Source organism: Myxocyprinus asiaticus, chromosome 34 (genome assembly GCF_019703515.2).
Source record: "Myxocyprinus asiaticus isolate MX2 ecotype Aquarium Trade chromosome 34, UBuf_Myxa_2, whole genome shotgun sequence".
Taxonomy (NCBI): Eukaryota; Metazoa; Chordata; class Actinopteri; order Cypriniformes; family Catostomidae; genus Myxocyprinus; species Myxocyprinus asiaticus.
The window spans coordinates 20,225,265-20,239,102 of NC_059377.1; the positions used below are offsets into that span (position 1 = coordinate 20,225,265).

At 35.9% G+C, this 13,838-nt stretch overlaps 1 protein-coding gene across 1 annotated transcript in view; it reads left to right on the forward strand.

The window, feature by feature from the left end:
- The first annotated feature begins 361 nt into the window (after nt 1–361).
- The window catches only part of LOC127425209 (angiopoietin-2-like), a 40,397-nt gene continuing 26,920 nt past the window's right edge, over nt 362–13,838 (forward strand). Inside the window, exons 1-3 of the mRNA XM_051670930.1 lie at nt 362–643; nt 10,304–10,450; nt 11,754–11,875. Of these exons, the coding sequence (XP_051526890.1) occupies nt 362–643; nt 10,304–10,450; nt 11,754–11,875 (551 nt within the window). The remainder of the gene's footprint in view (nt 644–10,303; nt 10,451–11,753; nt 11,876–13,838) is intronic.

The window sequence follows — 13,838 nt, forward strand, 5'->3', positions numbered from 1 at the left end:
ACTTTCAGTATGTTTCTCATTCTGAGCTGTCCTGAACATAGAGTGAGCATGGTCTAGGAAACAATCTCCCTTCTCCAGGCTGTCATCTGGATAGTGTTGCTTTTAAATCCACTGAATTTATTTGGCAAACAGTGCTGCAAGTGTACTGTTGTAAAAAAAGATCTCCCTGGAGCGACCCTTCAAACTAAGAAAAACGAAAAGAAGAAGAAGCCGAGGAGCAGAACTTAAAAACGTCTAACTTTACAAAAGTCTGGACAAGTTGTAATCCCATTGAAGCTCTCTCATCCGACCTGCTTCCATAGAAGTTCCTACACCATTTCATCCTTGAATTATACCTTTCCTACCATCAACCTTTCCTGGAATGGGCTGGCTGCTGTTTCTGTGGTACCTGGCAGCGGCAGAAGATGTGGTGATTGGCTCGGAAAGAAGGCAACACCAGGTGCAGCATGGCCCCTGCAGCTACACTTTTATCCTGCCAGAGGTGGAGCAGTGTCAGCCTGTTGGGGACTTCCAGGTGACCAACTTCCTCCAACGGGACTCACCCTCGCCCCCTGAGTCTTCACACGCTGAACCCACCTGGCAGGAAAGGAAGTTAGAGAGCCTAGAGAGTGCCACAGAGAACAACACACAGTGGCTGCAGAAGGTAATGACCAACATTGTCTCATGACTACAATAATTGGAGCGAGATGACGAAATCATAATCAAAGGTACGACTTTAAGTCCCATAGAGGCCAACCAGTCAACCATCAGGGTAACACTTTCTATGAAGCCCATATTTATAATGCATCCATAAAGTGTCATATACTGTAATATGTTGTAAATTCTCATAAATAATTGTAACCAAAATTAAAATACATTATAATACTCACCTATTCATAGTTATACATCTTTAGAATAAAATACATCATAACATGACTGACATCAAATTTATCTGTAGAAATTATAATGTATTATATCTATTTTTATTATATATATATTAAGTGTGCTTTTAGTAAAGTGACAAAAGCAATGTTTTCTTATTAACATCAATCTGATATTTTTACTTGGTTATAAGATATTACAAAACATTAAATATGTTTTGACCTTGTAGCTTTACAAGTGTTTTTCTTCCTGGCTCAAAATTTACTCTTCTTTTTGTATTCTGTGCATTTGTCTATGACTTCCATTATATAAGATTGACTTGTAATGTATTGTGTATTACAAGGTAATATTATGACTATTTATAAGAAGACATTGCTTTTGTAATTTTACATAAAGCAGGTCAAGACCACTTATAATGGTATATGATCATTTCAATCCTTATAACTGTTTACACTATGCTGCTTTTGAAAGACAGCACTTTTACAATACCTAATATATACTGTATGATACATTACATTACAAATTTTGAGGATAAAATTGGATGTTTATTGTTTTATAATGCATTATACTCTTTTAGGTATAACTATGAATAAGTAAAATATTATAATGTATTTTAACAGTAGTTACAGTTATTTATGACAAGTTATAACATATAATAAGATGTATTATGAGATATTATGACTGCATTATAATGACTTTACAATGCATTACAAATATGGGCTTCATAGAAAGAGTTACCTTTTATTTAACACTTTATTTTAAGGAAGGAAACATCTGTGAACAAAACTAGTAATTCATTCCATATTTATTTTTGCAATGCATATGACAAATGATGATGTATGTCAATAACCTGTAATATGATTTCTTCGTCTCCAAACCCAGATGTTTTCTTTTTAATGTGGTACACTAAATTTGTTTTCCTATTGAAATCATGGTTAGGTTTAGGGTTGGGATAAGGGGTTAGACTTTATGGTTAAGGTTATGTTTGGGGTTTGGCTAGGTTTGAGGTTAAACTTAACAAAAATCTGAAGAACGCTAGTTAAAAACCCTGATGTTTCTCTTTCTTCAGTGGTACACAGCACTTATTTTTCTATTAAAATAATGGTTAAGTTTAGGGTTTGGTTAAAGGGTTAGACTTTATGTTTAGGTTTGGGTTGTGGGTTAGGGTTTAAACTAAAATTTGTATTGGTTTGTTTATTTTTCTCTATGGGAGTAATAGTCCTCCATTTTCATATGATTTCACCATCTCATACTAATTATTATGACTTGTCATGAAAATGGGTTGGTTATGACTTAGTGACATCAACCTAAACATTATTTAATGCGTTTCACTCTCTTATCCCTTCTGAAAAGACTAGCTAAGTCCATTTAGTTTATAATGGTAAGTGCTTGTTTGATTGTGGCCTTTTTGTTGGGACCAGTATGGCCATACTTCTCAACAAAACAAAACTTAGCTAGTTGGCCAGCATGTTATTTTTTTTTTTTTTTTGTTTGTTTTTTTTTCTGGTGTTGCTGGTTAACCAAGTTAGTTTTGGCAACTTCCAAAACACAACATATGCTGGTGAGCAGGTATTTTTAGTTTATGTACATTATTTATGTGTCCCAGTGCAGTTAAAATACAATTTGTGACTCACAAAGGTACTGAATTTGAAAAAAGGAAATGTCTCTTCCTCTAGTTACATGCTAAATCTTGAACATGATTATGCAAGATTTCCTGGATGCACAGATCCTTTAAGTCTGTCTGACAGTTTTGTCAGTACCTAAAAGTGTGTTTTAAGATCACTGAGAAGCCATGATTCCCATGTGCACGTAAGGCCTGATGGAAAAGACAAGGATTTAGGCTCCATTTAGGGCTAAATGCATTTCTCTCTATCATCTTTCAGAGCAAAAGCTTTCTCATAAAAACAGAAGAATTGATTTTGTTTGTGACAAAGATAATTCAGAGTTATCTTTGCAACTTGCTGCTTGACAGTGATATTGCTCTTTTAAAAGAGACCAGCAGTTAAACCCTGCAAATTATTGTGTGGATCAGTGAGAAAATGTTGTTTTTGCAGTGAAGGTCATTTTTGAAGTCTGATAACATTCTGGCGCCACCATTTCCTAATTCAACTGAATTGAGTAAGTTTATCTATGTGCCACTGTTTTCAATGAGAAGGTCATTACTCATCAAATCACTATGTGCAGAATCTGTTATTTAGGTCCTCTGGACAGCAATAACAAAAAACTCTCATCAGATTTTCACCTAAAGTAATTCTCAACTTGTGGGCTCCATATCTGTTTTGATAAAGAACATGGACAGCAGGGATAAAACAATGCTAAATGCATGTATCAAATGAAAATACTCATATAATCATGCATCATTAGGATAACATAGGCTTATCAACTTTTAAAAGAGAGAAGACATCACTTCCCCAGTCTTTTGTTATTGACATCAAAGGTAAATCTCTATGGTTTTTTCTGGCACAAATTCATTTGTCACTTATAGGTAATATGGCTAATTCTAATAGAATATTTGGCCAAATGTTTGATCCAGGTGTTAGGCTGGTAAATCAGACTTCTGCTGTTGTACATTTTCCTAATTAGCCTTTGTCATTTAATAATTTTACTCATTGTTGGGCCCACAGGTTTATGGGAACAAGACATGTTTGATTAAGAGGGATAGTTAACCCCAAAATAAATAAATACATCTTTCATTTTTATTAAGTAATTTATTAAGAAATTAATTCAAATGGATTTGGAACAACATGAGAGTAAATCTACATACATTTTTGTTGACATCTTGTACAAACATTTTTGCTACTGTGTTGGGTGGCCGCTTGATGTCCAGTGTAAAATGTGAATCTTGATGCATAACCAGTTGAGAACTCCTTTGCTGAGTACCACATGGCTCTTTTCAAGCCTCTGTGTTACATGTCTCAGGGTATTCCAGCCAGGCTTCCTCACCCAGACTATGGGCTAAGTCTGTCTCCTTATTGATGCCTCTCCTTGGATCTGTCCATAAATATGGAGATGGAGGAGGCATAGTGCTGTGTGTGCACCAGAAATCCTCCTGGATGCCAAAGGATTACAAACAGTTTCAAAAACACTCATAAGTGGGCTCACTTTATATTTTACAGTCCATACATCTGGCACAAGATCCACACAATCTGGACAGTAGAAGCTATAGAAAAAACAAAACCGACTACTATATCAAACCATAAAAAAGTAGTCCAGACAGAGCCTCTTGACATGACTATGTGCACTCTTTCACCAGCAGGCCAAATGTTGTATAAATTATTATCTCACTCCCTCTCTGGTCATTGAGTTCAATGCAAGTTAGGAGCAACAGCTTCCTGAGCATTGAAGAGTGTTGACCTCTAGCCTGCTGCTGAGTGGATTGTACTGGGTTTTCAGCACCTTAGAGGATCTGCTTTACATATGCATTAGTAGACTTTCTGGACAGAGGCCACACATGCGACGTCAATTCGTTTCACACACACCATACTCTCACATGATTATCTGACCCCCAGGGTCTCCCAGAGCCCCCCAAAAGAAAACACAAGCTAGTCCTGCATATTCATCAATTAAATTGCAATGAGAGGGGAGGAGCATACAAAATACAGGGACATCCCAGTAGATTTTGAAGGGGATATTTTTGTTTAGCATCCAGGCCTCCATTGAATCACTTTTAATCATGTGGGTGGTCAATAATGGAAGATGTTTATGCTGTTTTAGGCTAAATGTATAGGACATTTTGTGCAGATCCAAGTATCCTCAACAACTGTATTGTCCTACGAAGGCAAAATACAGTAATTATGCCAACACTAAAACTGAGAAACATGGCTTCAAAGTTACTGTCTTTTAGTGTGCATTTTCTCATTACTGTGGTTTTCACACTCCATTTCCTCTGAATCTGAGATAGTTTAGCCAAACCCGTCAGTCATGGGACAGATTACAGATTTAGAGCACAATTTTGGTCATAGCTCAATTTGGACAGTGTTGTTACTGCATTTTGCCTTTGCGCGGTGTAGGTCTCCTTCATTTGCCGACCATGCTCTGTTTCTTTGTCATCTCTCCTGGACTTTTGTGAATCATATTAGACTAATACTTCAGCACAGAGGTCCCCTTATGTCCCCTAAGCAAGTGTGTTAAATTAGTTGCCTTAGATTTACAATCACAATCAGATGGCAACCTATTAATTGATTATATGAGAATGAAATTCGATTCATAACAGGGCATAAAACTGAATAAGCTGAGTTATTAAGATAGCGATCAACACAAATCCTCCTAACACAGAACTTATATCTGGCTTCTATTCTGGCTGTATTCCACTACAGTTACAATTTAAATCACTGGTGTTTAGAATACAGTTACAATCAAAAAGTATTTTGATTACTAAAGAGATTACTTTGCATTTTATTGTCATTTGTTTCATTTAATATTTAGTCCTTTCAGATGGAAAACATTTATACATATAAATGATGCGATCCAAAGTGCATTTGAACAGCGGTGAAACACGATGTGTTACATTCATACGAGCAGACAGAGAAGTAAGTTTGAAGTATGTTTGGAGCAGAAGAAATATAAATAAACCTTGTGTAATTTGTCAGCTTTACGCTAAGCTAAAATACTATTTCTAGCCATTTTACATGCACGTTACCAGGCACGATCATATTTTTTATCAAGAAAATTCACGTTAGGTCATAATTTCTTTTTTTCTAGTAAAACCTTTGATATTAGGGCAAAAATCATATTCTTGATAATCATTTTTGTATTGTTTTCCTGTAGAAATATCTAAAAATCTTTAAAATGAGATCAATTTGATTGATCTTGTTTTAGAAACAACACTGCATAAGATATTTAGGTTTTTCAGAGAATGTATTTTTTAACATGTATTTTGTCTTACTGTACTGGCAGAGTTTTTATAGTCAAAACAAGTGAAAAAATCTACCAGTGCTGAAGAAGTAATCCAAAGTATTTAGAATACATTACTGACCTTGAGTAATCTAACGGAATACGTTACAAATTACATTTTACAGCATGTATTCTGTAATCTGTAGTGGAATACATTTCAAAAGTAACCCTCCCAACCCTGCTTACACATATGTTTTCATAAGATTATTACACAAGATTATAGGTGTGTTCGACTCAAACAATGCCTCTCCTTACCGATTGGCAAGATTTGCCAGTTGCCGAGGAGGAAGAGGAGTTGAAAATAGAGCCATCAAGCCAGACACTTGGCGCTTCCCGTTGTGTTGTTGAACCTACAGTACATCAGTCACAGAAGACTGTGCAATGTTTGCTTTTTTTATTGCAGACAAAGTGGAATTCAGATAGACAGAGGCAGGGTCCAAAATTAACACCTGCCAAGCACCAAATGGGGATACATTTTCTATTTGGCTGGCGAATTTTGCGGAGTCATATGCCAGCCACTCTGGCGCACGCTTTTTTTATCAGTTTATGTCAGCTTGTAAAATAATGTAACATGTTCCAATTTTGTCATCAATGGGCTCTTTAGGTCTTCAGTCGGTAAGGTTGCAGGTCTTTACATGAAACAGCTCTCATTAGCTAGTCCCGCTGCTCATCGAAATTCTCAGTTAGCAGCTCATGACATGTACTCATAATCGTAAAAATGCTCTGATACCATCCGACGTACGATTGTCATTCCGTTAACATTCAGCATACAAATTAAAATCATGTTATCTCATAGTGTGATTATTAAACCACAAAGACTTTTAATGAGATAAATATATAGTATATATACACTGATCAGCCATAACATTAAAACCACCTGCCTAATATTGTGTAGGTCCCCCTTGTGTCACCAAAACAGCACTAACCCGCATCTCAGAATAGCATTCTGAAATGCTATTCTTCTCACCACAATTGTACAGAGTTACTGTAAACTTTGTCAATTCGAACCAATCTGGCCATACTCTGTTGACCTCTCTCATCAACAAGGCATTTCCGTCCACAGAACTGCCGCTCACTGGATGCTTTTTGTTTTTGGCACCAATCGGAGTAAATTCTAGAGACTGTTGTGCGTGAAAATCCCAGGAGATCAGCAGTTACAGAAATACTCAAACTAGCCCATCTGGCACCAACAATAATCCATGGGATTTTCTAATCAGCCAATCGTGTGGCAGCAGTGCAGTGCATAAAATCATGCAGATACGGGTCAGAAGCTTCAGTTAATGTTCACATCAACCATCAGTATGGAGAAAAAAGTGATCTCAGTGATTTGGACCATGGCATTATTGTTGGTGCCAGATGGGCTGGTTTGAGTATTTCTGTAACTGCTGATCTCCTGGGATTTTCACACACAACAGCTAAGCAATATCTCACACATGTGATGCTCTGTTATGCAGCACTTTATCTGACAAAAATAACTCCAATGTTGAATTTTGGATTGTGCTGTGAGGTTCTGAATAAAACCACTTCATTTGATAAAAATAATACAATATTATGTTTAAAATGAATTGTTCTATTTTTATTTGATTACAATTTTATTTTATTCATTTTTTAGACACAATTTTGATGTTAACATTGAAGTAAACTGTTGATATGGATTTCAGAAAAAATAAAAAATAAAAATAGGTATGAGGACATCTCTAGTTAGCTCTTTTTAGTGAATCAAAAAGACTTATGAATCAGTTGGAGCTGACTGAATTAATTGACTTACTCCAAATAAACCAAGAACTATTATTGTGTTATGTGTACTTATGAAACTCATGAGAGTTACTTACTGGTCGTTCATGTGACAACATGTTGTTCAAAATACAAATTTAGTTTTGTTGTAATAAGTGAATAATCTGAAAAATAATTCTAAATGGACTTTCTGGCAATTAAATATTCCATAAACAATAAATACAATACAATACAATTCTTTAAAAAAGCAGTTCACTTTTAAACATGCTTACGGTATTGTTTATTTGTCTCTCATGTCTGTAAAATCCACTTTTTTGTATATTATATATATATATATATATATATATATATATATATATATATATATATATATATATATATATAAATAAAACAAAATGACCGGTAAGAAACCTGACTGGCTGCTAAAGTTTTTCATCTACCAGCCATCTTGGCTGGTGGGCTAAAAGGTTCATTTCAGACCCTGGACAGAGGTTTGAATTTGATATATAATAACCAAAAAAATTATTAATTTGAAAAGGCTATGTGCTGTGTGCACATGAAGAAAGCCTATATTATTTTAATACCAGTCAGTGTTTTTAATCATTTTAAATAGTTTTTTTTAAATAAACAAACATGATATTACTATGATAAACATAATATAACATGATGTAAACATGTACAGTTATAAGAACGCAGATTTGTGAGAGTTTAGCGGAACAGAAGATGTCAGATTAAACAACTAATGGCATACTACCATCCTACTCTTACTATTTCTGCCACATATAAAATAGCAGAAGTAGTAAGAGTAGTATGTGTAGTATGCCATTAAAAACCCAGCCCATACAATGCACTTCACCATTGTCATTGGTGAGTCTGGTCAGTCGTGAATAAGCTGTGTTGTCTTCAGAGCTTATGCAGCTACTCTGGAGCACCTGCGCCATCTAAGGTATTTTGATGACAAACATCACAGTGATGTGGCGGTGGCACCGTCTAAAGTCATATAAAATTTCTAACCGACATGCACTTCAAGTCCGGAACGATCGGTTTACTTTGTGCACCTTGTGTAATGAGCAGCTGACATGATTAATATGAATCATGTCACATGATTGAAATGTCATATCACATGGTCATGACAAATAAAAATAGATAAAATACAACATACTACTGTCACCAATAAAATCAAAGTTTCCCAATCATAACACTCAGAAATGAGAAAAACAATAAAATGAGCATTATATCATAGAATCTGCTATTTATAGAGACAACGATAGCACTGAGTCAAAATCACTTTAAGTCAAGTCAGTTCACTTATCAACCATGTTCGTAAAGCTTCTTGGCAGCTATTGTCTGTCCTTCTATTGGATACAAGCGGGATAAAAGTACAGTTCCCGTCTTAAAATGGGAATAGACCAAAATCTCCAAAACGGTTGGTAATGATTACGATCAATTAACGTATTTCAACTCTATAATCAAATCTGACAACAATCATAAACTGTGCTTCATCAGCTCAGATCATAAAAAAAAAAAAAAAAAATGTAGGCTGCATTGGACAATGCACAAGTGCGTTTTTGGGTAAACTAACAAGTGATACTGTATCTATCTAAAAAAGGTGATTGGTTCTTTTAACTGAAAGGTGGGACTTCAATTCCTACACACACCATATTCAGCATCACCATTTCTCTGATACATACCAGTGATCTTTCCAAGTCCTATTATTTTTCTGATAGAGTATAACACATCAACATTTTATAAGGAATTGATATCCAATCTTCGAAATCTTTGCAGTAACAAATAAAAATAATAATAATAATTTAAAAAAAAAATGTCCACATACTTAACTCAGTATGTCTGTATATGCACTAGCAGTAGCAAGTCTCCGTACTTGCTCTACAGCAGCAGCAGTGGAGCAGATCTAGTCTGTCATGACCTATATCCTATCAATATGCCATACCCACATTAATATGCTAAATCTTTCAGAGAGTTCACATGACTAAACTGCATAAAAGTGTACACACAGAAACTCATATATTCAAGTCAAAGAAAACGAGAAAGTTGGAGTTCCTCCTGCAAGCCTTTTGGTTGTATACAGTCATAATAATAAATCCATCTTGCTTCACAATGTAGAAGCCTTTTTCTTGTTTCATAGTCCTGGCACAACAAACCAAAATAAGGGTTCATTTGTTCTGGCTCAAGTTTTAGATGTGAATAAACCACCTCTATATCAGACAGGAACATGTCTTAATGTGGATGTTACACAGTGAGTACCCAGAAAATTGTCATTTTTTGGCTACTCAACATCCCTTTTTAACACTGTGTTCTAATCCAGAATAATATCTTCAGACAGATCTCAGCTCTTGTTTCTGCTTGCTTATGCAGCCTTCATCTCCACCAGTTTAAAGCAGCCAAGAATCACTGACATACCCTCTAAAAAAAGAGAGTGAGAGACAGAAATACGAAGAGAGAAACACATAGAAAGAATTCTTCTAGGACTTTAAATGGGTTATTGTCCTCAAGTAACATTCTGATGCATCCTCGATATTTGGTCTGATAAAGAACATATATGTGTAATTTTATGCATTCTCTGTACTTGCGTTCTTGAGTATTGGAATTGAACTTCGGCAGTGGATGATGACGTTGAACGAGTCCATGAGAATGGAAGAAAACATAAGAACGCACACTGAGAAACACCCACAATTTAGATTTGCATACTTTCATGTCTCCCAATGTTGAAAAGTCTTTGGGTTTGTGGATAACAAGTGTAATAGATGGATATGTTGGTGCATGTTTGCTGAAGTGTCTTCTGCCATGTTTACAGCTGGAGAACTATATTCAGGAGAACGTGCGATCAGAGATGGAACGGAGTGTCATTCACACCCAGACAGCCACCATGCTGGAGATAGGAACCAATCTTCTGAGCCAATCAGCAGAGAACACACGCAAATTGACAGATGTGGAGACACAGGTGAGGCTAATCAAATGAGTCTGACAGCATCTAGAGAAATAAATAACACCACTGTATAGAACTGTTCAGTCGTGACATAAAATTGTAGGTGGCTAATTTACAATGTGTTTTAAGAATGATAGTTTTTGATTATGTGTAAAATAAGGTCTGTGGTTAACATTACTTGAAGAGACTTTCCCACTTTGTTCCACAACATACTGTAGATTACACACAGTCATACCTCAAACATGAATTTTGAAACTGTGTTGTGCTTTCAAAAGTAATCTGCTCTTACCTTAGGCAGTTGTCTAAAAAATGAGCCATTTTTCACTTGCCCACATAGGCAAGACAAGCAACCATGAAAAGTGGGATCACTTCACTTTTCATGCCATTATTTGTGCAAATATCTTTGTTATAATATGCAAACTGCTCAATAATTTGTATTTGTGACTTGCAAACAAATGATCTCCCAGGACCTCAATATTTAACCTTGCACAGTTCAGTGAGTGGACAAAATTAGGCCTCAGTCTATCACAATTGACACTCAAAGTAATGCTTGCCATTCTAAATAGTGTGTCTGTGTGTGTGTGTGTTTTTTTTCACTTATCTGAATTCATAATTGAGTCCAAGCATTGGCCAACAGAGGTAGGGTTAAGTGGTCATGTTAAGTAGTGTTGGAAGAGAATAAGAGAGACAGTGAAAACAGCCCAACTAAAACAGACATAGTGTTTATCCACTCAAAGAGTGATCATTTCACACTAATATGTTTTTGCTTTCATTGTGTCTTTTAATCTCTTGTCAGCAGTTCATTGAACATCATGATACAGCCTGAACAAATATTGGACTGCTTTTGTCAGAGCATATGTTTGTTGTGTTAGAGTTACTTTAAAAAAAAATAAAAAAATACGCAGCTGTTTGGAGAAACAGGCGTGCTGGGATAATCACCTACTCATGATCTATGTGTAACTTTTTGGAGGCTTATCTGCGGCTTCAAAAACTTACAGAATACCTGATTCATATTGATTAACATGCATTTATTTACAATAATGCTGCTCCAAGCAAAGTGCTTGGATAAAGTTGTAGGCAACTTTGCAAGCATTTCAACATCTGGTACTACCTTTACTACAACACCATTCTCTTGCAAAACAAAACAAAACAAAACAAAAAAAAAAAACAAACAAACAAAAAAAAAACTATCCTGTACATCTGCATTTAAGCTAAGATGAAAAACATACTAGTTGGACAAGAAAATCGGCATCGTTCTCCCATGTCTTCAAATATTCTAAAAGTAACTTCTCTTTCCGCTTGTCTGTCATGTTTGTAGGTGCTGAACCAAACCAGTCGTCTGGAGATCCAGCTGCTGGAACACTCTCTCACCGCTAACCGGCTGGAGAAGCAGCTCTTAGAACAGACCCAGGAGGTGTCCCGCCTCAATGACAAAAACAGGTGAGCCTTCTGGGATTGTGCAGCATCTTAGTCACACCCTCATTTGCATTAGCAGTGGTTTGCAAACAGGAGTGCAAATACAAAAAATACTTGGGATATATATGTGGAATGAATTGCATATTTTAATGAACTATGTGCAGTACTGTGCAAAAGTCTTAGGCACATAAGATTTTTCACAAAAACATTTGTCCTTACATGGTTATTTTTATCTTCTGCTTTAGTGTGTTAATAGAAAATATAGATTTTAGATTCCCAAACATTTCTTTTGCGAATAGAATAGAATAGAATAGAATAGAATAGAATAGAATAGAGGAACAGGGAGCCCTGCAGCAGATGGCATGGGCCCCCACAGAGCCCCCCACTGAACATCAAGTCAGTCTGACTTACATGAAGAGACAGAAGTAATTGAGACAGCCTAAATAGATAGAAGAACTGTGGCGAATTATTCAAGATGTTTGAAACATCATATCTGCCAAGAAACTTAAAAAAACTGTGTCCAGGTGTACCCAGGATAATTGGTGCCAAGGGGGGTCACACATAATATTAATTTAGCTTTTTTTATGTTTACTGCACTTTGTATGACATTAATTGATCGATCAAAACTATTTATGTCATTACTTTTGAAAATATTTTCACTATACAACATTTTTCACAAGTGCCTAAAACTTTTGTACAGTAATGTATATTTGTGGATTGTATTGTGAGTTTACAAAAGCTTTGGTACATTTTGTTGCATACATTTGTTAGAGGTTTTGACACTAGTTCCTCAAGTGGAACTGTAAGTTACCATTTTTCAAAATTGTGGTGAGAGCTGATCTATGCTGAAATTGAGAGGTTCATAACTTAAAAATGTAAAACCCTTATTTTGGTGCAATGATTACGTGTGTAAAGGTGACGAGTGTAATTTCTTTGCCACTAGCATCACCTAGGCAAATTGCAAATATAATACTATAGGTGTGTTCAAGCAAGAGTGTACAGAATATCAGTATGCTGTCATTTAGCTGTAGCAGCCTTGTGCCACAAGTAATGACAGATTTTGTTTTCATGTATACTGTGAAGCTCTGTTGTGGAGCACTTTAGATATCCCTACCCCAAGCTCATGCCATTGGTTGAGCAAATGTTGCTATGTCGGGCTGGCAGGGATGCTCAAACAAACAGGGCAACGTTTCCCAAAAGCATCACAAGCTTAAGCTGATCGTGGAAACCACTGGCGCAAATGGTTTCTATGGTCTACTAAGGCTTACGATGCTTTTGGGAAATGCTGCCCAGAACATTATTTTGAAAGCACTACAAAGTGTTTTCACTTTTTAATCCATCTACAAATTGATCATTTACAGTTGTCTGTGCATATTAAGCTGGGATAGGAGAAATGATTTTAACATCTTAAAAGTTACACACATCACCCTTGAGTAGATAGTCCTTTGATGTTTAACTAGATGCATTAGAATGCATTATATTTTCAGTACAAATGTGATGTTGCCATGTCCCTGGGCCACCTATCCAACCATAACATCACATTGGAGCTTCATTTACACCTGTCCTCTTGTGATAGGATCACCCAAGACGAATAATACCAGGTATAAACAGGGTCAAAGACAGGTCATCAATCATAAAAGAGAGGTATTTTTCGGTTTGTCCCAGGTGTTTATCATTTCAAAAACTGAAAATACGTATGTGTGCCTTAAAAAACACGGATCACCACATGCTTCACATCTGTGTGTTTTTATGACCTTATAATGATGTTCCAATAAAAAAAAAAAAAATATGCTGCACCATATACAGAACGGAACTCTGTTAAACTGGCTGTCAAGCAGAAATAAAAGAAATATGTTTTCATCTTCCTCTGTTGGTCTTTGGGGAAGCATAATTCTGCAATAATGCATCTATCTGCTAAGCCCAATTAAAATATGCAAGCTTTTTGTGGAAAGTTAAACTTTTCCTCTGAAATTGAGGAAAGGTAATT